This window comes from Stegostoma tigrinum, chromosome 15 (genome assembly GCF_030684315.1).
Source record: "Stegostoma tigrinum isolate sSteTig4 chromosome 15, sSteTig4.hap1, whole genome shotgun sequence".
Lineage (NCBI taxonomy): Eukaryota > Metazoa > Chordata > Chondrichthyes > Orectolobiformes > Stegostomatidae > Stegostoma > Stegostoma tigrinum.
The window spans coordinates 35235729-35258363 of record NC_081368.1 but is presented as its reverse complement, the minus strand read 5'-3'; the positions used below and the strand labels follow the sequence as shown (position 1 = coordinate 35258363).

The following is a 22635-nucleotide window of genomic DNA, read 5'->3' as shown; positions in this document are numbered from 1 at the left end:
AAAATCATCATTACCTTCTGAATCATCCACACAATGGACAATGTTTGAAGATTCCTCCTCCCGCGCACTGGAATTACTGTTTAGTGCTTTGCCCATAAGGTCAGCTTCACTAACGTCTGTACTAGCAATAGTTATAGGTTTTTTAACAGTTACTGGGTTCAGATTAACTGAATAATGAAGTTCATCTGTAGATGATGTTCTCACTTTAGCATCTCCTGAATGTGCCTTTGTGTCTAACCATGTTGATTCTTCATTTACACTTCTTGGCAGTAAGTGTTTATTGTATTGCAGGATGGTTTGAGGTTCAACAGGATCATCTTCAGGTGACTTTTCCACCAGGGTTTCTGCTTGGCTCTTCAAAGGAATATTGGTGCAATAATTTTTTCCTGGAGATACATCCTGTTCCAATGTGGGTAAATCAGACTGGGAAGACCATAGAATGATTTCCTCATCCCTCTCCTTTGGACAAACTTGACTTTCTTCATCAAGTCTTATAGTATAATTGTCTGCTGGTGTCCTCAACTCTGACTTATGATCACTGTGAAGTAAAATCGGATTCTCGTTGCTGACTTTATCATCATCCTTTCTCATTGTGTGCTCCTCTTTTGACGGTGTGTCATCTTTAGCTGATTCAAGTCCCATTTTCTTTATCTTCTCATACATCTCCTTTCTCTCGATCTCCTTTGCTGGAAGAATCTCCTTCTTTATAGGTTCCTCCACAATGCAATCCACAGGAGTTTGACTGCTTTTCCTGATTGACGAAGATTCATCCAAACTTGAGTTTATGGAATGCATCAATGTTGTGGGTCTTCCATGTTCAATGGATTCCACTGCAATGGTGTCCTTTGTCTGACTGTCATCACTATGAGCTTGCGGAACATTAATTTTAGATACTTCATCAACCATGGAAGGAGTTGTTTCTGCATGTTGATCCCACTTGGTCATCCGTGAATCTGACTTTCCAATTTTGACAGTTGGTCTGGCTCTTGGAGCAGGAACAGGAGGTAACTTGCTAGTCCAAGTTAGCTGAACAGCTTCTCCTTCCTCAGGTACTGATCGGTTCCCTTGAAGTTCTGATTTAGGATAGCTATTTGTAGAAGGAACTTCCCTGGTTACCAAATTGGACTTGGACTCAGGCGTTGTGGATTGCTTTACTTCAGTAGGGCAGCTTTTGTAATCTGGTGATCTGAGTCTTCTAAATGGAATTTTGGAAACATTGCTTGGAAGTTCACTGTTTGCTTTATTGGATTCGATTCCTTTTTCCCAAAAGTGCCTCAGGCTTTTGAAATGCTTGGGGTCAGTAAGGGCTTCTTCTTCAAGGTGCCTATTACCTAAGGCATTTATAGTGAACATAGCACCTTGTTTATGGCCTTTCTCTCTCTCATCATCAGAAGAGGATGACTGATATTTAGCTATCCTGGAAGTAGGTTGAAAGGCAGCCTTTGCTTGGTCGGTCACCTCAGTAGTCCCATTCTTACCTGCCAACTGTCTACTCAATGGCTTCAGATCCTCAACAGGTACTTTTGGAGTTTCCCCTGCTGTCTCTAAAGCAATTTTCAGTCTTGGAATTCGAGATGTGGGTGACAGGTTCAATTTCTCAAGCGTATTGAAAGCTTGTTGGTCTTCAGAAGTTTTTGCTGATGGTAGTCCTTGTGGGCCTACAGTTTATAAAATGCTGTTCAGTTAGTAACCAACTCAAGCATTAGATATAAAGTTACATTAAAGTGAACAGCAGATATTAAATCACTAACACCTCCCACACTAAAAGTGAAACATTTGTCCAGCAGTGAATGGGTACTGACTCTTTAGATCAATCATGATAGGCAGTTTAAAACCAGTGTATTCTCAGAAATCATTTCCCTGACTAAAATCAGTAGCAAGTTTCAACCATTATTTAGCTACCAGTGCAGTGGATGGTGTGGCTTGATTCTAAAAATCATGTGATTAGGTCAGATGAATGTCTAGTTGGTGACTCCCTTCAAATGTTTATGACAAATTTTAAATTCCAAACCAATGGTTTATTTTTTGTGAACTAAAAGCATTAGACTATCTGAAACAGGACCATTGAAAAGGAAGGAAGAGAATCACATCTTGATTGTTACGTTTTCACATGTAACTAATAATACTGTGTAATACTGAAAATTATGTTAATGCTATTATTTTGAGACAAAAATATTGTCAGATATTTCTCCAAAGAAGTCATTGCCTGTCTGAATTTCTTCCCTTTATTTGATAGGGTCAAAGGAAAATAATAATTGTAAGCATTATAAATCACCTGACTCGGAGGCAGAGCTTTCAGGCTTCTTGGTTGTCATAGTTTCACTTTCTCTGGACGTTCTGTCTGATTTTGGAATCTGGGTAATGTTAGAAATACGCATTTTCCCTTTGTCACTGCTCTCTGGAATCTTGTAAGTGGGAGCCCCTTTATAGTGAGTGGCCAAGCTCTTCTTGGATTTTGACACATCCAGGGCCTTTTCATTCATTGGTGACACTTCTGTAGAGACTGTGATTAATCCTTGACCTGAAACTAAAAAAAAACTTACTTAACAGGCAACTGTTTTCCGATATAACCTTCTCCTCACAATGTACAATAAATTAGTTGTAATTTCACTTCCTGTACTGAAGTATACACAAATTGTCTGATTTAAAATGTTGAAAGTGCTGAATCCAGTTATTTACAAAGTGAACTGAATTCAGAATGGAGAGGGACGTTTTTCAGCCGAAGCAATTGTTTCGCTAAACTTAGTTTGTCAAGCGTCGCCAGCACGAAGCTGATCAGAATGATATTGACAGAATGTGGTATAGGAGTGGAAATAAGTCCGGGAGGGGGACAGAAAATCAACATCACACTGATACGTAATTTCTTTGGTAAAGAAGCAATGCAATATTCTCTGTACTTAACTCAACGAATAAACTTCCTGTAGCTGAACAATTGGAGAAACTGAAGCCATCCCTCTTCTGCCTCAAACCACTACAGAGGGCCATGTTCAGTCACTGAACTCCCACCCTGGAATTTTATCTCTCAATGCCTCTGCCATCCTTCCATCTCCTTTGACCCTTTAAAACCCACTTTGGCCAACCCTTTGGTCACCCTTCTCTTTTGTTCCTTGATTGGTTTCATGTTCATTTTCAACTGTGAAGCACCATGGAACATTAAGTGCCATATGAATTCAAGCCATGTTAATATTCCAGCTAACCATTCTGAAAATGCTTCTTACAGCCTATTTCTTTGTATTGATTGCTTTTACTTTGTTGCTCACAGAAAGTTTCTATCAGCAAGAAAGCTTTCAATTTGGAATCAATGGTAAATTGTGGCACATGGTTTATTTCCCAAGTAGTAGAGTCAGATTTCTCAGGGATATTATGCCTATCAACAGCGGATAAAATGAACAAATTATGCCAACAAAGGAAAATCAAACACAAGGACTCTTCCATCACAGCTATATTGTGTTTAACATTTGTACCTCCTTCAGCCATATGCTTCTAACTCAATAGTGTCAATGGCACAGCCGACTGCTTCTTTCACCGCACATGAAAAGTATGCCAGGCTGTTTTTCCACTACCACTTCCTGACTTACCTAGGAAGTATCCTAATACATGTAATTTTAGCTCTAAAAGCGCAAAAGGGACACAGGTGAGTCTACCAACCCCAGAAGCACAGCCAAGGTGCTTGTGGGTGAAATGGAAAGAGTTGGACGGATAGGATTTACATGCGTTTAAAGAGGAAGGATTTATTAGGGATACTCAGCATAGTTTTGTGCAATGGAAATTGTGTCTCACAAACTTGATCGAGTTTTTTAATGAAGTAACCAAAAAGACTGATGAAGGCAGAGCGGCAGATGTTTTTTACTTAGACTTTAGTAAAGCCTTTGACAAGGTTACGCGTGTTAGACTAATCAGTAAAGTTAGATCACATAGGATTCAGGGTGAGCTTGCTAACTGGATATAAAATTGGCTTTATGGTAAGTGACAGAGGGTGGTGGTGGAGGGTTGTTTTTCACACTGGAGACCTGTGGTGTTCCATAGGGATTGGTACTGGTCCACTTTACTTTGTCAATTATATAAATGATTTGGATGAGAATATAGGAGGCATAGTTAGTAAATTTGCACCAAAATCAGTGGTAGTGACAGTGACGAAGGTTATCTAAGGTTACAAAGAGATCTTGATCAATTGGGTCAATGGACTGAGAGTGGCAGACGGAGTTTAATTTGGATAAATGTGAGGTATTGCATTTTGGGAGAACAAACAAAGACAGGACTTACACAATTAATGGTAGGGCCCTGGATAAAGTTGCAGAACAGAAGGACCTAGGGGTTCAGGTATAAAATCCTTTGAAATTTGCATCACAGATAGACAGTGTGGTTAAGAAGGAATTTAGCATGCTTGCCTTCATTGCTCAGAGCTTTGAGTATAGGAGTTGAACGTCATGTTGAAGTTATACAAGATATTGATGGGGCCTGTTCTGGAGTACTGTGTGCAGTTCTGGTTGCCCTGTTATAGGCAGGATTTCATTACACTGGACAGGGTTCAAGAAAAATTTACCAGGATGTTGCTGGGAATGCAGAGTTTGAGACATAAAAATAGACTGGAAAGACTGGGACTTATTTTACTGGAGCATAGGAGGTTGAGTGATGCTCGTATTGAGGTTTATAAAATCGTGAGGGGCATAGTTGAGGTGAATGATAAGGGTCTATTCTCTAGGTTGGGGGAGTTCAAAACTAGGAAGGCATATTTTTAAGGTGAGAGCAAGAAGATTTAAAAGGACTTGAGGTCAACTTTTTTTTACATAGAGATTGGCTCGTGTGTGGATTGAACTGCCAGACAGTGGTGGATGCAAGTGCAGTTAAAATGTTTAAAAGACATTTGGAAAAGTTCATGAATAGGAAAGGTTCGGAGGGATATGGGCAGGTGAGACTAGTTTAGTTTGGGAACATGGTTGGCATGGACTAGCTGGACTGAAGGGTCTGTTTCCCTGTAGTAGAGCTCCATGACTTTCTGACTGGATAACTGCTGATCCCAACAATGACCGACTGTATTAACATAAGGAGATGGCCGGGGCGACTGGAAGGAATCGCAAGAGAGTTACATAAATTTCATAAATTTCAGTTGAAGTGATAGATTGGTTAAATCAACAGAAATAGTCTAATTAATTACACCAACTGTCATCTTCTGTACTAACGTTAAGTCAGGCTTCATGTGTTCAGTCTCAGTAACTGCTCTGCTAGTTTCTTATGTATCACAATCACAGAATCCCTACTTTGGAAGCAGGCCATTCGGCCCCCTGAAGAGCATCCCACCCAAACTCACCCCCCTACACTATCCTATAACTTGCAGCTCCCATGGCTAACCCTCCTAATCCATACATCCCTGGACATTATGGGCAATTTAGCATACCCAATCCAGCTAACCTGTACATCTTTGGGCTGTGGGAGAAAACCAGAGCATCAAGAGGAAACCCACGCAGACACAGGAAGAATGTGCAAATGCCACACAGACAGTTGCCCAAGGGTAGAACTGAACCTGGGTCCCTGGCACCGTGAGGCAACAGTGCTAACCACCGAGCCTCCTATTTAGGGTAATTTTAAACAAACTTGGTTTCTAACAATAATGTTGCTGAAATGTCCAGCTTGAGCTATTATTTAGTTAGATTGCTGAAAGTTTAGAGAAGGAGACAGGAAGGTCCTTTATTTCTTAAAAGATTGACATGTCTTGAATCATTAAGTTGATGCTAAAGGGGATTGACAAAGTAGTCTAGACAGGATATTTCCAATCTAAAAATCATAGTTTTCAGATAAGGGGTAACATATTTAAAACAGAGATCAGGAGAAATAACTTCATTCAAAAGGTTGTGAATTTGTGGAATTCACTACTCGAGAGTAAGATGGATGCTGGAATATGGAGTAAATTTATGGAGGAGATAGACCGATTTTTAATTAGTAATGGGTTGAAGGATTACGATGAGCAGCCAGGAAAGTGGAGTCGAGGCCAAGATGAGATCAGTCAAGTTTGTTTTGAATGGTGAAGCAGGCTGGAGGGGCTGAAAGGCCTACTCCTGCTCCTAGTTCTTGTGTTCTGTTCCCATTATGTATACATTGGCTCACTTCAAAACCACACTCACCATTCAAGTTATTGTGCTCAGGCTCTTCTGCAGCCTTCCATGTTTCCCCTGTAAATTCTAAATGACTATGCTCTCTTGGAGTCTGACTGTCACCCGCAGGTGAAGCAGTTCTTTGGTCCCTAAACTCAGATGCCTGGTTTGCTTGCTTTGCATCATAGGGGCTGCCTGCAACATTATCTTGTTTCATTGTATCTGGAGATTCTTCACCAATAGGAGACTCGGTGCTAAAACCCGCAGGGATCCTTTGTGAACCTGTAAAAGAGAACGCGTTTGACATGAGAGATATGAGCAGGAGTGGGTCATTTCTTCTGTCAAGCTTGCTCCACTATTCAGCAACATTCACAGTTGAATTGTCCCAACCTCAACTCTTCTTTCATATCAGCACAGCATAGCCATCAAATCCCCGATATTTCAAAGATTTACATATCGCTACTTGAAATACTTTCAATGGCATAGGAGCCACGACTCTCTGGGATTTTTTTTTGTTTAATCCAACTAGCGGAGGTGTTTCTTCAATTAGTATCTACTTCATAACATGGCCACACCACTGCAAAATCAGACAGATATTAAGATCATGTTTGGTGAATGGTCCATTTTCAATATGGGAATGTCAGGTCAGAATTCAGCTCCTTTTGGAATATATAGACACTCTATTCACAGATTTTGTTTTATCATACCCACCATTGAGAAGTAGGAGCAAAGTAACCTAGGCTGGCCACTGAGTATTGAAGGATAGCTGACATTTCAGTAGGAGAGAAAGAAAGCAAAAGGTAGTGGGTAGCTTTGTCAATGATAAGGAAATAGTCTTGACCTGGAAGATAACAATGTCAAATTGATTTGGGCAGAGATAACAATTGCATGGGAAAGTCATGCGGTGGCAGTAGCATATTTTGATCCCCTAACAGGAGGTACTGTGTAAGGCAAGATTACAAATCAAGAAATAATGTGGCATAAAAGAAGGGATAAGCAAAAATACTGGAACCAACCAGAGACAGCTTGTTTTTTAAGTGGACATTGTGCAAGCATCAGCGAACATCTCTCCTTCTGATGTTATGATGGAAGGGTGGGCATTGATGCAGGATGTCACTGGGTAGGCCAGCATTTATTACCCATCCCTAATTGCCCAGAGGGTAGTTAAGGGTCAACACATTGCTGTGGGCCTGGAGTCATACATAGTCCAGACCTGATAAGAATTGCAGTTTCCTTCCCCAAAGAACATTAGTGAATCAGGTAGATTTTTCCAACAATGGTTCACGATGATCATTAGACTCTTAATCCCAGATTCTTCTTTATTTAATTCAAGTTCCACAATCTGCCATGGCAGGATTCGAACCTGGGTCCCCAGAATATTATCTAGGTCTCTGGATTAAGTCGGGCGATAATATCCCTTGGCCGTCACCTCCCCCTTGATATTTAGAACATAGAACATAGAACAATACAGCGCAGAACAGGCCCTTCAGCCCTTGATGTTGCGCCGACCTGTGAACTAACCTAAGCCCCTCCCCCTACACTATCCCATCATTATCCATATGCTTATCCAAGGACTGTTTAAATGCCCCTAATGTGGCTGCGTTAACTCATTGACAGGCAGGGCGTTCCACGCCCTTACTCCTCTCTGAGTAAAGAACCTGCCTCTGATATCTGTCTTAAATCTATCACCCCTCAATTTGTAGCTTTGCCCCCTTGTACAAGCTGAAGTCATCATCCTCGGAAAAAGACTCTCACTGTCCACCCTATCTAATCCTCTGATCATCCTGTATGTCTCTATTAAATCCCCTCTTAGCCTCCTTCTCTCTAATGAGAACAGGCCCAAGTCCCTCAGCCTTTCTTCATAAGGCCTGCGCTCCAGAACAAGCAACATCCTGGTAAATCTCCTCTGCACCTTTTCCAATGTTTCCACATCCTTCCTGTAATGGGGCGACCAGAGCTGCACGCAATGTTCCAAATGGGACCGCACTAGCGTTTTGTACAGACATTTGGACATGGTAATGTGTAATTTTTTTACTTGTTTGTGGAATGCGTGCATTGTTGACTGGGTCATTTATTGCATCCCTATGGTCTCAAGAAGATCATGTTGAGCTGCTGTCTTAATCTGCTGCAGTGCATTTGCTCTGAATATCCCCACAATGCCATTAGGGAGGGAGCTCCAGGATTTTAACTGGAGATAGCGAAGGAATGACAATACATTTCCAAATCTGAGTGGTAAGTGGCTCAGAGGTTAACTTACATATGATAGTGTCACTATGCCTCTGCTACCCTTGTCCTTGTGGATGGCAATGGTCATGGGTGTGGAAGGTGCTGTGGAAGGATCCTTGGTGAGTTAAGATAACAAGGTGTAGAGCTGGGTGAACACAGCAGGCCAAGCAGCATCAGAGAAGCATGAAGGCTGACATTTTGGGCCTAGACCCTTCTTCAGAATCTAGGCCCAAAATGTCAGCCTTCCTTGTTATCTCAGATTCTGCAGTTCCTACTATCCTTGGGAAGTTGGATGTGTAGATGGTACACATTGTTGTGACGAAGTATCAATGGTGGATGGAGTGAATCTTTGTGGGAATAACGTTGACCAAGCACACTGTTTTGACCTGGATGGTGCCAAGCCTCTCAATTATTGTTGATGCTGCACTCATCCCAGCAAGTATTTCGTCACATTTCCGATTGTGCCTTGCAGATGCTGCAGTTTGAGGAGGTGAAGTACTTGCTGCAGGACTCCCAGTCTCTCATCTTTTCTTGTAGCTACAGTATTTTTTTTACTGCCAGTTCAGCTTCTAGTCAATGGTAAACCCAAGATGTTAACAGTGAGGGATTTAGCAATGGTAATGCCATTGAATGTTAAGGAATGATGATTAGATTCTCTCAGGTTGGAGATGCTCATTGTCTTGGTTCTTTAGTCCTCATTCACCTCACCACAGCTTGGAAAGTGCACTACAAACCACAAACCCATGTTAGTCAGAAAGTCAAACATCTAAGGCAAAGTAACGTATCAGTCACGTGTACACCTTGGAAGCTGTGATGATGCAGTTTGGGATTTCCAGAATCAGGGCCAATGAATAAAGTTGTAAGTACAGATACTGAGGACTTTACTTAAAAATCTTATTCCAAAATTTAATAGAAAGATACCCACTAACCCAGTTCAATTCCTCATTATTACTAAATTACATTTTGGCATTCTCCCTATGTTGAACTGGTTTCTTCTCCTCTTTTAAGGCCCACTTAAGCCCACTACCCTCTCACTGTTCCATCTCTCTTTCTTGTCCTTCAAAATACTTGTTCTCCAACAGCTCACAGCTTCTTCCCAAGTCTCAGTCAAGTATCTCATCCTTCATTTACTTTCACTTAATAAATTTCAAATGTTATCTGCATACATACTGGTTTTTAGTTGAGTCACATTATCATTTTCATAGTCTAAAACTGATCAGTAATTCAGTCTTATGAGTGGAATGTCACATGTCAACGAATGGCTGCAACTCAAATCATTTGAACTTCATTTGACATAACTCAATGTTGCTCAATAAAAATGTTCCAGGATGAGTAGATGCCTGAGTTCAATGCAATATAGTGATGTAAGAACATAATTGCACCAGTATAACTCACACATATCAACAGATACGTTTTAAGCACTATATACCTCCATTTCTATAGCAGTTAATTACTTCAAATTGTTAAACAATTCATTTGTTCTCAACTTCAAAATAATCAGCAGTTTTCATTGTTATTTAGACATTAAGGAACATCTCAATACTTTCCAATTACCAACTTACCATGTACATGATCCTGATTAAAGGTAAGGTCATTTGGTGTTCTTGACTCCTCAGTTCTGCTCAAATCTCCCGGGGCACCAATAGAATTTATTCTTCTTGGAATTCGAGAAACACTGGAAGTGTGTCTCATCTGAAGTTCAGTCAGTATGTCAGAGCCTGTGGGACTCTGGTAGGTTTCTGGATAGTGATTATCTACACTCTTGGCTCGTTTCTGCCACTCCACAGTTGGCTCAGATATTGGAGTGGATGCTCTAGGTCCTGCATGATATTTTTGCTGTCCTGTAACATACAACAAACAAGAAAACTTAGGAGCTCTCTTAGAATTAAAGATTTATACCATGTAACAGAAGATCTCACAGTGGTCAAAAATAGGGCATGCTCCGATTAGTACAAAAGTTACTCACCTAGTCAATCTGCATTATAAGACATTCTCCACATTGGTCACTGTAGACAACATTCAGTTGAGGAGGAACAGAGAAACATAATAGGCCTCAAAGACTTTTCAAAATTCAACAGGTCTTGCTGTTCTGTAACACAACTGATTTCACAACCTTTGATCCACATTGCTTGATATTCTAACCTAACAAAATTCAATTGCTCCATTATTACCTTTTTCCTTTGGTCTTATAATATGGGAGGAATTAGAGGGGAAAAATGGAAGAAAACCAAAATACACATGAAACACTCCATCTGAGTGTCACCATGTTAACGTATTATCATTCTCTCCCTGAAATAGTCACTTGATCTAATTTTGTAGCTGCCTTAATCTGTCAGACATGGTAGATTCAGTCAGAGAGTCACGCAGCATGGAAACAGACCCTTTGGTTCAACTAGTCCACGCTGACTGTAATCCCAAACTAAACCAGTCCCACTTGCCTGCATTTGGCCCATATCCCTCCAAACCTTTTCGATTCATGTATTTACCCAAACGTCTTTTAAAAGTTGTTCATTCCACATACGATCCACCCTGTGTGAAAAAGCTGCCCCTCGTGTCCTTTTTAAAACTTTCTCCTCTCACCCTAATAATAAGCCCCCTAGTTTTCAACCCCCTCATCCTAGGAAAAAGGCGCATGCTGTTCACCTTATCTATGCCCCTTATGATTTTTAGGAGCTTCTTTATGGTCACCCCTCAACCTCCTACACTCCAATGAAAACAGTCACAGCCCATCCAGCCTATAGCCCTAAGGGAATGCTATCAACACTGCCAACTGACCCTGCACTAGGCTATATGTCTGTTTGAAACCTCTGTTAAAATCGGCCATTTGTGTTTTGCTTTGAAGAGAAAGCAAATAAAATCCAAATCAGAAGATAAACATTTTCCCTTAATGAGGAAAGGAGGAGAAATCACCAAGGTATTTTCAGCTACTCTTACATATTGTGTACTCTTAAAACGGTATTAGCAAAAGTTCAGGAGTAGTTACTTGCTCATTCTATTCGTTACAGAGCACTGTTTTGTTTGAACACAAGGAAAAGTCATTAACCTGCAAAGTAACTCTGTTCTCTTTCAAAATATATTGTGTACAATGTCGGACGTCTAATGTGTTGACTATTTCCAGATTTCTAGCTTCTATAGTACTCGAGGTTTAATTTGTGAATGTATTTTTGTGTTATTTAGTTCAGCCACCAGAGGGTGCTTTATGATAGTAACTGGACTGCAAGGCAAATTTTAAAATGCAAATATAAAATGTAAAACACTAGTCTTTAGTTAAAGCCTGCTGATGGGTGAAGGGATTTTGGACCAGTGGTGATGCCATTAAAGTAGTAAGTCAACAACTCAAACAAATGTTCGGCCACAGGTGATTTGGTGGTGGGAAAAGCTGTTCAGTTGTGTGTGACAGCACCTCTACGTATAAAAAAAAGTCTGCTGATCTGTAAACTGTAAGACCAGAACAGGCCATGATCACAAGAGCTACTCTTCAGCTTAAGTTCAGAAAACATATGAAGAGAGATTGGATAGGCTGTGGTTGTTTTCCTTGGAGTGGAGGGGACTGAGAAGAGAGGACTTGACATATAAAATTACAAGGGACATAAATAGAGTGGAGAGAAAGAAACTTTTCCCCTTGGTGGAGGGATTAATGGCCAGTGTGCACAAATTTAACGTAAGGGGCAGAGGCTTAGAGAGGAAGTAAAGAAGAAATTTTTCACCCAGAAGGTGGTGGGAATCTAGAACTCACTGTCTGTAAAGGTGGTATAGGCAGAAATCCTCATTACATTTCGGTAGTGTTTAGATATCCACTTGTGATGCCTGGCCCAAGTGCTGGAAAACGGGATTAGACTACAGGGTTGTTTTTATCCATTCAGACTTGATGCACCAAAGGCCTTTTCCTGTGCTGTCGATCTCTGTGCCTCTAACTTAGCAGCACATGGTAACTTCAGATACAGAAGAATCATGGAATTTAGGATTACACATTTCCTGCAGGTAATGGGGGTGTTTTGCTTGCTGGTTGGATAATTGGTGAGGCCAATCTAATAGGCCTGTCCAGTTAAGTGCCAGTTAGACATGTAACTGCATAATAGTAGGCCTTCTCTCCAATCAAGGCACTGCATGCTGAGATGCCAGCTCAGCAGGGGCCAGTGACTATTCATTGCTCAGCAATGCCACCAGAAACTGGTGGCTACTGCTGGTATTGCACTGACCAAGCCTTACAGACCCAGGAACAGGCGAGTGACGGAGGGAGCAGTGGATTGGAGGTTTGTCTTTCAAGCTTTCCACCTGGGTGTCGCGCCAGCCTAAAGCTGGATGAACATCAGCAGCAGAGGCATCAAATGCCCTTTAAAGAGGCTCCAGTGGCCACAGCGCAGAAAGGTTGGGCTTTCCCATTGCAAACACAATCAGAGCCGAGGCAGAACGGCAGTTGTGTCACCACCCACCCTCTTCTGACTCAATTAAATGCCGCTGTCACTAACATGTCATTGGGGAGGGCATTAAATTGCTCCCCCAGTTCAAGAACAGAGATTCTAAGGAAATACTCAAAGACCTGCCTGCATTAAGGAGGGGAATTGATATCAGAAAGCTGCAATGAGCACAGGTCTATGAATTGCCATATATACTCTATTAGAGATGTAGGACCTCCACTCTGAGACCCCTCATCGTTATTTTCCCATTTTCTTCACCACTGACATGGGAGGCGTCTCTTGAATCATCGCCTTGGAATCCCTCTTCTCCAGCAGCCTTCAACTTTCCAAAACAGGGAAGTGTGGCCCTCCTATTCAGCCTCCTGTTTCCATAGTAGCCCTGTCACCCTTAAATGAATAGCGAATGTGGAGGTAGTCAATAAGGAAGCCATCTCACGTAGATGCACTCTGGCAGAAGCACTGCGGCCACGCTCTGGCTCAGGATTTGGAAACAGCCTTGACATCATGATCCTGTACTTTGTGGGAAAATGCAATTCTTTGAATACTGTGGGGGAGAAAATCTCTAGTTTGAAGTTCAAGCTCAGATTAACATCACAGGCTGTTCAAACACATGTACGTGAGAAGATGGTTTTGCCATGAAGAAACACTTGTGCTTTCAATGAGGCCTATAATTACGTGGGTCAACTGAGTAACATGAATGGTTTCATTAAGCTCCTATGATTTATTGCCAAAAGTTTTCAGCTAAGCAAAGAATACATAAATCCTTACAAAAAACTTGGCTCCGAAAGGAACCCTGTTCTTAAAAGCATGGATAAGCACATTGTACTACATTTCTGTAAATGCAGCTACAGTTTTGTTGTCGTGCAATACTCATCTTCCAATGCTAAGCAGAACAATCCAACCAATGGATTCAAATTCCCTCTGTATTAATAATGGATTAAATAGGAAGCTGAGGGAGAAAGGAGTAAAAGGCTAATAATGGGGAGGGAAGGAGGTTGTTGCGGAACATAAACACTAGTTGGGCCAAATGGCCTATTTTTGTACTATAAATTCTATGCAATTTCATGTGATAATTTGTGTAAGTGGCACAATGTCACATTGTAAACAGATCAGTAATTAGGGAAAGTATAACTCTCGTTCAGGTATTAGCACTTACCTTTTTCTGGTGTTTGTAGAGCAAATCCTGTACGGTTTATTTCCTCACTGCTGATTGCCCACGGATCATATAATGACTTCTCCTGTAATACAAGAGAACCAGAGTTAAATCTACAGATTAAATATGATTAACATCACACTTGGGTTTTACTAACTATAAAACTGTTTTTAAAAAATCACTTTACCTACAAATCCCATTGCCTTACATTCCTGCTTAAGTATTCAATATTTTGCCAAATGAAGGAAAGCATCCTATGTGCGTTGTTTACAATCTTCTTTACCTCATCCTCTACCATTGCCTCTAAAGCAGAAAACTGAAAAGCAATGGCAGGAAAATAAATCTACAATGGGAACTCTACAGTGATTCCCAGCCACTGTGCTGATTATACTGGCATGGATGTGGGAGATGACAAAATACCCTGGCAATGCGTAGAACTGTGCCCCAGAGAAGGAAGCACACTCAGTCTGGTGACATGTGACACAGGCAGCCAGTGCCGATTCTGCTACTGCAAAGAGGTTCCGTGTTGGAATAGTTTTAACAACCTCACCAGGGCTGTCCAAGGTAAGTGAAGGCACAAGGTAAGACTTTATGTATTTGCCTGAATGACATCACAACTTTTGGGAATGTAATGGTCTAGCAGTAATGTCACTGGACTAGTAATTCAGAAGACCATACCAATTTTCTGGAATCATGTGTTCATGGAAGCTAAACTATTTGAATTCAAATGGTAAAGTTTGGAATATAGAGCTTCAGTAATGATGCTAAGAAAACACTATCAATGGTTGCGAAACCCCCTCTTGATCACCACTATGCTTTAGGGAACAAAATCTGTCATCCTCATCTGGTCTGGCCTATACATAACTCCAGATCCAAAGAAATGTGGTTGGCTCTTAGCTGTAGTCAGAAATAGCCTAGCAAGTGCCACTCAGTGAAGGGCAATTGGGAATTGGAAACCATGCATTCCCAGATTCCATGAAAGACAAAGGAAAACAGAAAAGTTGACAACTGGCAATATTGGTGGATGAAAAGTAATGTAGAGAAATGTGAGGAGTGATTCATCTTTCTGGGAAGAACGAAAGATGCAGGAGCAGAGATGCCACTGAGTAAATGTGCACAAACATAGAGAACGCTGAAGGAACTCGGAGAAAGCTGGAAAAACTCAGCGGGTTTGGCAGCATCTATAGAGAGAGAAACAGAGTCTGGTGTGACAGTTCTTCAGAATGGGTCAGTGATGACCTAGTGGTATTATCCACAACACTATTAATGCAGAGACCCAGGTAATGTTTTGGAGAGCTAGGTTCAAATCCTACCATGGAATTTGAATTCAATAATAAAAAAAGTCTGGAATTAAGAGTCTAACTCTGACAACAAAGCAGTTGTATTTCAGTTTTCAGAAAACTTTTAAGAAGTTCCACACATGAGGTTAACAAACAAATTGGCGCAGATGGGATTGGGAATAATTTACTGGAACAAGTGAAAACAAATTAATGCACAGACAGTGGGAAGAAATAGATCATTCTCACCTAGAGAGGGTATTGTAAGGATTATTGCTTGGGCCCCAGTATTCATGATTATTTGGATCTGGGGATCAACTGTAATATTTCCCAGTTTTCTGATGATGCAAAACTACCTGGGAATATGAGATAACAAGGTGTAGAGCTGGATGAACACAGCAGGCCAAGCAGCATCAGGAGAGCAGGAAGGCTGATCTGATGCTGCTTGGCCTGCTGTGTTCATCCAGCTCTACACCTTGTTATCTCAGATTCTCCAGCATCTGCAGTTCCTATTATCTTGGGAATATAATTTATAAGGAGGATGCAAAGTTGCTTTCAAAGGGATTTAGACAGGCTAATTAAGTGTATAACAGCATGGCTGATGGAGTATAATGCAGGACCATATGAGATTCTCCACTTTGTGGGAAAGACAGAAATGTAGTGTGTTTCTTAAATATTGAGAGATTGGGAATTGTTTCTGTTCAAAGAGACTTGGGTGACCTTATTTATAAGTCACTTAAAACTAAGGTGTTTCAATGCAATAGGATTTCAGTACAGGAATAAAGACAACTTACTGCACTTACATAGAGTCTTGGTGAGATCATATCTGGAGTATTGTGTACAGTTTTGATGTTCTTACCTAAGGAAGGATATGCCTGCCTTAGAGACAATTGTAGTGAAGGTTCACCAGATTGATCTCTGGGCTGGCAGGACTGTCTTATGAAGAGAGATTGAGGAGAAAGGGTCTATATTCTCTGCAGTTTAGAAAAATGTGAGATGATTTTACATAGCTCAACAGGATAGATGCAGGATGGATGCTTCCCCTCCCTGAGGAGTCTTGAACCAGTCTCAGAGTAAGGGTAGACAATTCAGGACTGAGATGAGGAGGCATTTCTTCTCTCATAGGGTGGTGAGTATTTGGAGTTCTACATCCCAGAGGGCAATTGAGTATATTCAAGAGAGATTGATAGATTCCAAGCTATTGAAGCTATCAAAGAACAAGGGGATACTGAGGGAAAGCAGCATCATAGGAGCAGGAAGGCTGATGTTTTGTGCCTAGAGTCTAGGCCCGAAACATCCGCTTTCCTGCTCCTATGATTCTGCTTGGCCTGCTGTGTTCATCCAGCTCTACACCTTGTTATAATGGATTCTCCAGCATCTGCAGTTCCCATTATCTCTGATACCGGGGGAAAGTTGTGTTGAGAGAGAAAATGGGATGTCGTGTAACAGAATGGCTGAGTGGATGAGGGGGTTGAATGGCCCACTACACTGCTTCTATTTCCTACGTTACTCTCTAATGCTATGTGTATAATTGATCGTAAACATCTGACCAGGGAGGGTGGGTGAGAAGAGAAGTTAAAAAGGAAACCAGCCAGGGTTCCCTCATCAGTATCCAACAACCCTACACAGAGGTGTAAGTAAGGCGATGCTGGGTCAGGACAAGATCATAATATATGTGAAATGCTTCGCTTTCCTCACTCCCACATATCCTTTAAAAACATGGCTCATATAAAAAGAAGCCCTTGTGACAAGATACCAGAAAGTTTCTGGCATCTATAGAATTAGTATATGATTTGAGGGGAGGCTAGAAGTTGGAAAACAAACTCAAGAGAGTTCAAACTTTAAAAAATAAATGTAAGTAATAATATTGCTTTCAGTAAAGAAGGTTAATCATTTGCAAATTTGACTGATTCACCAGCTACACTCCACAATACTTTCTTTTCTACCTGAATATCCTTCATTTTAGTCTTTCGCTTTGCTGTGATTGTTTCTTCCTCATCTGGAAACTCCTCACTGGCTTCATCGGTTGAATCACTAAAGAAAACACAGTAAGATCACAAAATGCACATGGAGAGTTCAGGGGTCAACCAAGTTACTGAAGCGTCACTTCCCAGGTCATTAATTAATTGAGCTGTGGAAGTTCATAAAAGGTAATATTCCGTGGTAAAGTCAGCATTAGTTGTTTGCTTCATTTACAATTCTATAAACAATTTTGATTTTCACTAGTATGCCCTGTATGCTTAGCAGCATGAATTTTTCTTGTTCTGAAAATGTGCCATTTTCAGGAGTTCCATAAAAAAAGGACATCATATTGAAGAAAACAAATTCAATAATTCCTCAAAATTCATTAATGTCAAGGCAAATCCAGTAGTGCACTGCACAAGGTCAATATAATGATCAGTGCGCGCATTAAATCAAATACCTGGTACCTGGCTGAAGGATAATTTAAGTTTGTCTGCAGACACGTCATAAATACATCTTGTGACAGCCATACCTAAATATTGACAAAAGCCTGTGTTAACAAGGGTGTGCAGTGTTCCAATGTGTACCGTGAACAGTCCCTAGTGGTAAGATTACCTTTGTTCCATTTACCTTGGCAAAATTATCATTCATCTTCATTGAACCATTCAAGCAATAAATGCAAAGATATATTATGCAAACAGTTAACAATGAATATTCCAAGAAAGATACAGGGAAATTAATGACTAATGAATTTTTTGGGAGTGTAGCTAATAAGCCAAATGATCAATTTTTAGCAAATCACTAACAATGCAGGGGCAATCCCACTTTGAAAATATTTTAGAAAGTAGGATAGCTAGACGCAAGTCTTATCAGGGCAGTTAACTATGCACGCAGAGTGTTGCATTTTTATGAAATTAGTCAGTAACACAGAGTGAACTTTTTGTCGTACACAATCGATTCTTGTCAATGCCATACTGTTTTAAAGTGCCACCGCAAACAATAATTTCCTTGGTTAATGTGAAATTTCATTATAGCAGTGTTTTTAATGGATTTTTAATGACCACATACTGTGGTCATGTTACTTTTTCTTAGGTTTACATGTGATTGAGATAAAACTAGTGCTTAATGATCAGAGTTCTTGGCTTCTCCATGAAGGGTAAAAGAATTGAAGTCTTGGCTAGGTATGCACATTATCTGATTTTCACACTACACAAACCACTTAATAACTAATAGCAAGCAGAAATTAATCTCAGCACAATTCGAAGCAAGACTACTTAAAGCACCACAGGCTGAAAAGGACATAAGTTCAAACTTACAGTTGCCCATCTAACAATGTTCTGATCCCAACAGATCAGTTGAAAAGGAGTAGCGCTATCCTACAGCAAGGTGGGAATAGGAGGAAAGACAGAGAACTAAAAAGAAAGTCAACCCAAATGGCTCAAACTCTCAAAAAAAAGTTCAAAATTTAGTGGTACAAGGCGGTAGGGTGCTGGTGACAAAACAGAAACAGCAAACACAGGAACAAAATAGTTTTAAACATAAAAACCTTCCAGTTTTCTATTGTTCTCCCTGAACTCTAATTAACATAGGGGTAGAGTTCTATCCACAACAGCCCCAAAGTATCACAGTTAAATATCTATCTTCACTTCATTGTGCAGATAGAAAGTGTTAGCAAGTTAAACATCTACACTCACCATTGAGCAAAATCCCTGACTTTACCAACATTCCCTAAAGCAGGGGTCTGCAATCTGTGGCACTGGAGCTATGTTACACTTTACAGATTTTTGTGCAGGTTACAACCTTGACTAATCAGACATATTATGTAACTAATGGATTGTTCTGTTTTTGTTTAAAGAAACTTCTATTAACATTGTAATTGTGAGAAAATATCATTCAATTAATAAATCTTTTGTGACATCCTTTAAATGTTGAATTGTGTCTCTGCTTATTTTTTGGCATTTGTGTAACAGGATACAGTTTTTTGCAGAGTGCTTTTTCAAAAAAATTTAAATAACTTTTCTTCTTATTAAGTTTGTCAATCCCTGCCCCATGGTGACTTTCTACTCTATCAGAAGCTGCCATTATGGTTGAAAAGATTTGATGTAATGACAAATTTGAAAGTAGTAACCTTGATTCTTTATATATGGCAGTTTGAGATGAGCTTGGGACAGGGTACGATGGAGAAAGCTGATTTTGTTGTGGTTCACTTTTCTGAGCAGCATCTGTAAACAGACAAAAGCAAAAGTTAACAAGCATCCAAAAGGAAGTATGACTCCAAAAATTAGTTTGTTCAGATAACATCTTAAATCTCCCATACACAAAATGTATTTTTTGCAAAAAATACGTAAAGGGGTGAGTGAGCAATGTAACACTTTAGTAATGGCTGCTGATCAACGAAGTATGGCATTGGGCTCAGTTCCAATATCCAAATAATCTGCTAGCATGCAATGTAAATCTATGAACACATTAATCACATACAAAATATCAATCACTGCAATTACTTTATAAATACCAAATACTGGCACTTCGAAGTACAGCCAAAAATACATTTTCAATCAACCACATTTTATTGAATATTGTACTAAAATTGTTCATTTAGCAATTTAAACTGTAAGGTAGGTCATGTAGAAAATAAGAGCAGAGATAGGCCATTCAGCCCTTCAAGTCTGCTCTGCCATTCAACATGATCGTGGCTGATCACCTAAGTCCCTTGCTCCTGCTTTCTTCTGAAACCCTTTGATCCTTGAGCCCTAAGAACTATATTTAACTCCTTCTGTAAACATTCAATGTTTTGGCTTTAATCGCCTTCTATGTCACGGCATTTCACAGGATCACCATTCTCTCGGTGAAGAAATTTCTCCTCATCTTAGTCCTAAATGGCCCACTCCATTCCTTAGACTCTGAGCCCCGGTTTTGGACTCCCCAGCCATTGGGAACATCCTTCCTGCATTTATCCTGTTAGACTTGAGAATCCCACTCAATCTTCTAAGCTCCAGTAAATACAATCCTAACCAATCTAATCTCCTCATACATCAGTCCCACCATCCCAGACATCAGTCTGGTAAACCTTCATTACCCTCACTCCATAATCAGAACATCTTTCCTCAGATAAGGAGATCATGACTGCATAAATTACACCAGATATGGTCTCATCAAGTTTTGGTATAATTGCAGCAAGGCATCCCCGCTCCTGTACTTGAATCCTCTCACTATGAAGGGCAACATACCCTACACTGCCTGCTGCATCTGCATGTTTACTTTCAGTGACTGGTATACAAGGACACCCAGGTCTCGTTGCACCTCCCCCTTTGCCAATCTACCACAATTCAGTTAATAATCTGTCTTCCTGGTTTTGCTATTAAAGTGGATAGTCTCACATTTATTCACATTATATTTCATCTACCCTGCGGCTGCCCAATTATTCAACTTGTCCAAATCACACTGAAGTATCTGTACGGCCTCTTCACAGTTCATCTCTCAGTCAATCTATTTGTGCTATCCGCAAACTTGAAGAAATGACATTTGGTTCCCTTATCTAAGCAATTTATACTGTTAGTGGGTGGGCCTCAAGCACTGATGCCTGCAGTGCCCACCAGTGGGCTGCCATTCGCACAAGACCCATTCATTCCTAACTTTTGTTATCTCCCTCCCAACCTGTGTCACATCTCACCTTTTGACAAAGTTTAATTTTTCTCTCAGTTCACAGATTTAAAATCTAGACTGATCCATTGTACTAGATTTAAACAAATCATAACATTAAATATTTATGGTGTTCATGAGGTGAAGCTTTGTTGCGCTGATTAAACTGAAAACCAAAAGGTCCTGAATTACAACCTCCACTGGAACTATGTGCAACATAGTGTAATGCACTGCTCCTTTCGACTCTAAATTCACATCCAGACCAGACAGATGGAAAAAAATCTTCTCCTCCTGCTAACTGCAATTGTTGCATATGAAATAAGTTTCTGGTGGTTTCAATTTGATTTCTACAATTTGTGAACAAGGTGTAATAACTAGGTCTCATCCTAACCATATCTCTCCCACTTTTCTTCCCATCCAGCTAATTAAATCATGTTTTCTGTCAGATTCAAATTCATGTTACTAATTTAAGTTTCTTCTTTTTGACTTTCACAAACAACCAATTTAGTTTAATTTTGTATATGATCCCTGAAATATATCGACAGTCCCTTGAATGTACCACCATATTTGAATTTCCCCCCCTTTTTTGCTTAATTCCAATGGACAGTTTAATTAGTGTTATAACAACAAATCACGTTCTCTCTGAGTCAATCCTGTGGAAACATTCCATCCCAGGATTTCACTTCCTCCAGTGCAATTTAGGAGAGGTCATCTGATTCCCACAGAGGTATAGGCCAATCAAATTATGGGAAATTAGTTAATATTTGTGTTGGCATAGTTACAAACTCAAATCAACTTTCCACTTGAAGATCGTCAAGGAGAGAAAATAACTTATAAATAGTATCCCTATTGTTTAGCCTACTGGTATACACCTAAGCAAATTGAAAGGTTCTTCTTAAATGTCCTTGGTATGTTATGTATTAACGGGAGGTTAGTTTTTGATGTAATGGGTAAACTATAGCAAAGAGCTCTTTGCTGGGGAAACGGAACATCTGGTATATGCATCCGACCTATGTAACTGCGTGGAGCGTGCTGGATATCAAATAAAACCACAGGGCTCAATGAAGGTCAGGTCAGAACATCAAAACAAAGACGTAAATATCAGTGTCCCAATGTACCAGATATTAAACTTCAGAGGCAACAATCACCTGAGTAGGGTGACATTCCTGCTTAGTGATTTTTCTTTCCCGGCCTGAATGTGATGAGCATTGATCAGTACTGTTCTGAGGAATCAGGCTGATGAGGACTGGATGAAATTGTTGCAAAACAGAGAACTTTGAAGTCACCATTTCACAGGAAAAAAGTGATGAAAGAGTGAGAGAAAGAAAGAGAAAAAGGGAAAGGGAGTGAGTGAGTGATAGTGAGAAAACAAGCATAAGTTAGCAAGATGGAGTGAGAATTAAAAATTAAGAGCCAGCCAATGGCATCAACAGTGATTGAAAGAATGAGAAAATAAGAGAAAACATAATAGTAACAGCAAGTGAAAATGAGTGATGTAAAAGAGATAAAATTGTGAGGCTAAGTGAAAGGAAAGAAAAGAGATAGAAGAAGGAAAGCTACGCATTCTTGAATCCTGCGGAATTGTGGAAGTTGACAGAATTAAACATTCTGGAAGAGAGACAAATGCCTTTACCTATTGTACAATCCATACAACAGTTGAAAATTGCATTCATTAGACCTTATCGCCGTTCCGATATAAATAAAAATGAAAATGAATGTGAATAAAAAACAATTTTCTCCCTCCTTTCAGAAAGTGAGGACTCATGCTGGAGACGCTTACCAATATTCCCAGATTTTCCCCACAATTCCAGGAATTAAAGGTTGAGCTCCTGGACACTGCTGCAAGTAACCCAGTACCGAAGCAACAGGGC

The 22635-nt window shown here is 40.2% G+C and overlaps 1 protein-coding gene across 5 annotated transcripts in view; it reads right to left on the bottom strand.

Annotated features, from left to right (window-relative positions):
* LOC125458751 (synaptotagmin-like protein 2) overlaps positions 1-22635 on the bottom strand; it is a 99129-nt gene that overhangs the window by 35691 nt on the left and 40803 nt on the right. For 4 of the 5 annotated variants that reach the window (XM_048544350.2, XM_048544352.2, XM_048544353.2 and 1 more), the window contains 7 exons: positions 19254-19347; positions 17110-17197; positions 13890-13971; positions 9878-10156; positions 6120-6371; positions 2276-2527; positions 15-1658 (listed from right to left, as the gene is read on the bottom strand). In XM_048544350.2, coding sequence (XP_048400307.2) covers positions 15-1658; positions 2276-2527; positions 6120-6371; positions 9878-10156; positions 13890-13971; positions 17110-17197; positions 19254-19347 — 2691 coding nt within the window. Of the gene's footprint in view, positions 1-14; positions 1659-2275; positions 2528-6119; positions 6372-9877; positions 10157-13889; positions 13972-17109; positions 17198-19253; positions 19348-21912; positions 21987-22635 lie in introns of those variants that run through there. The other variant, XM_048544355.2, reaches the window with a different exon arrangement.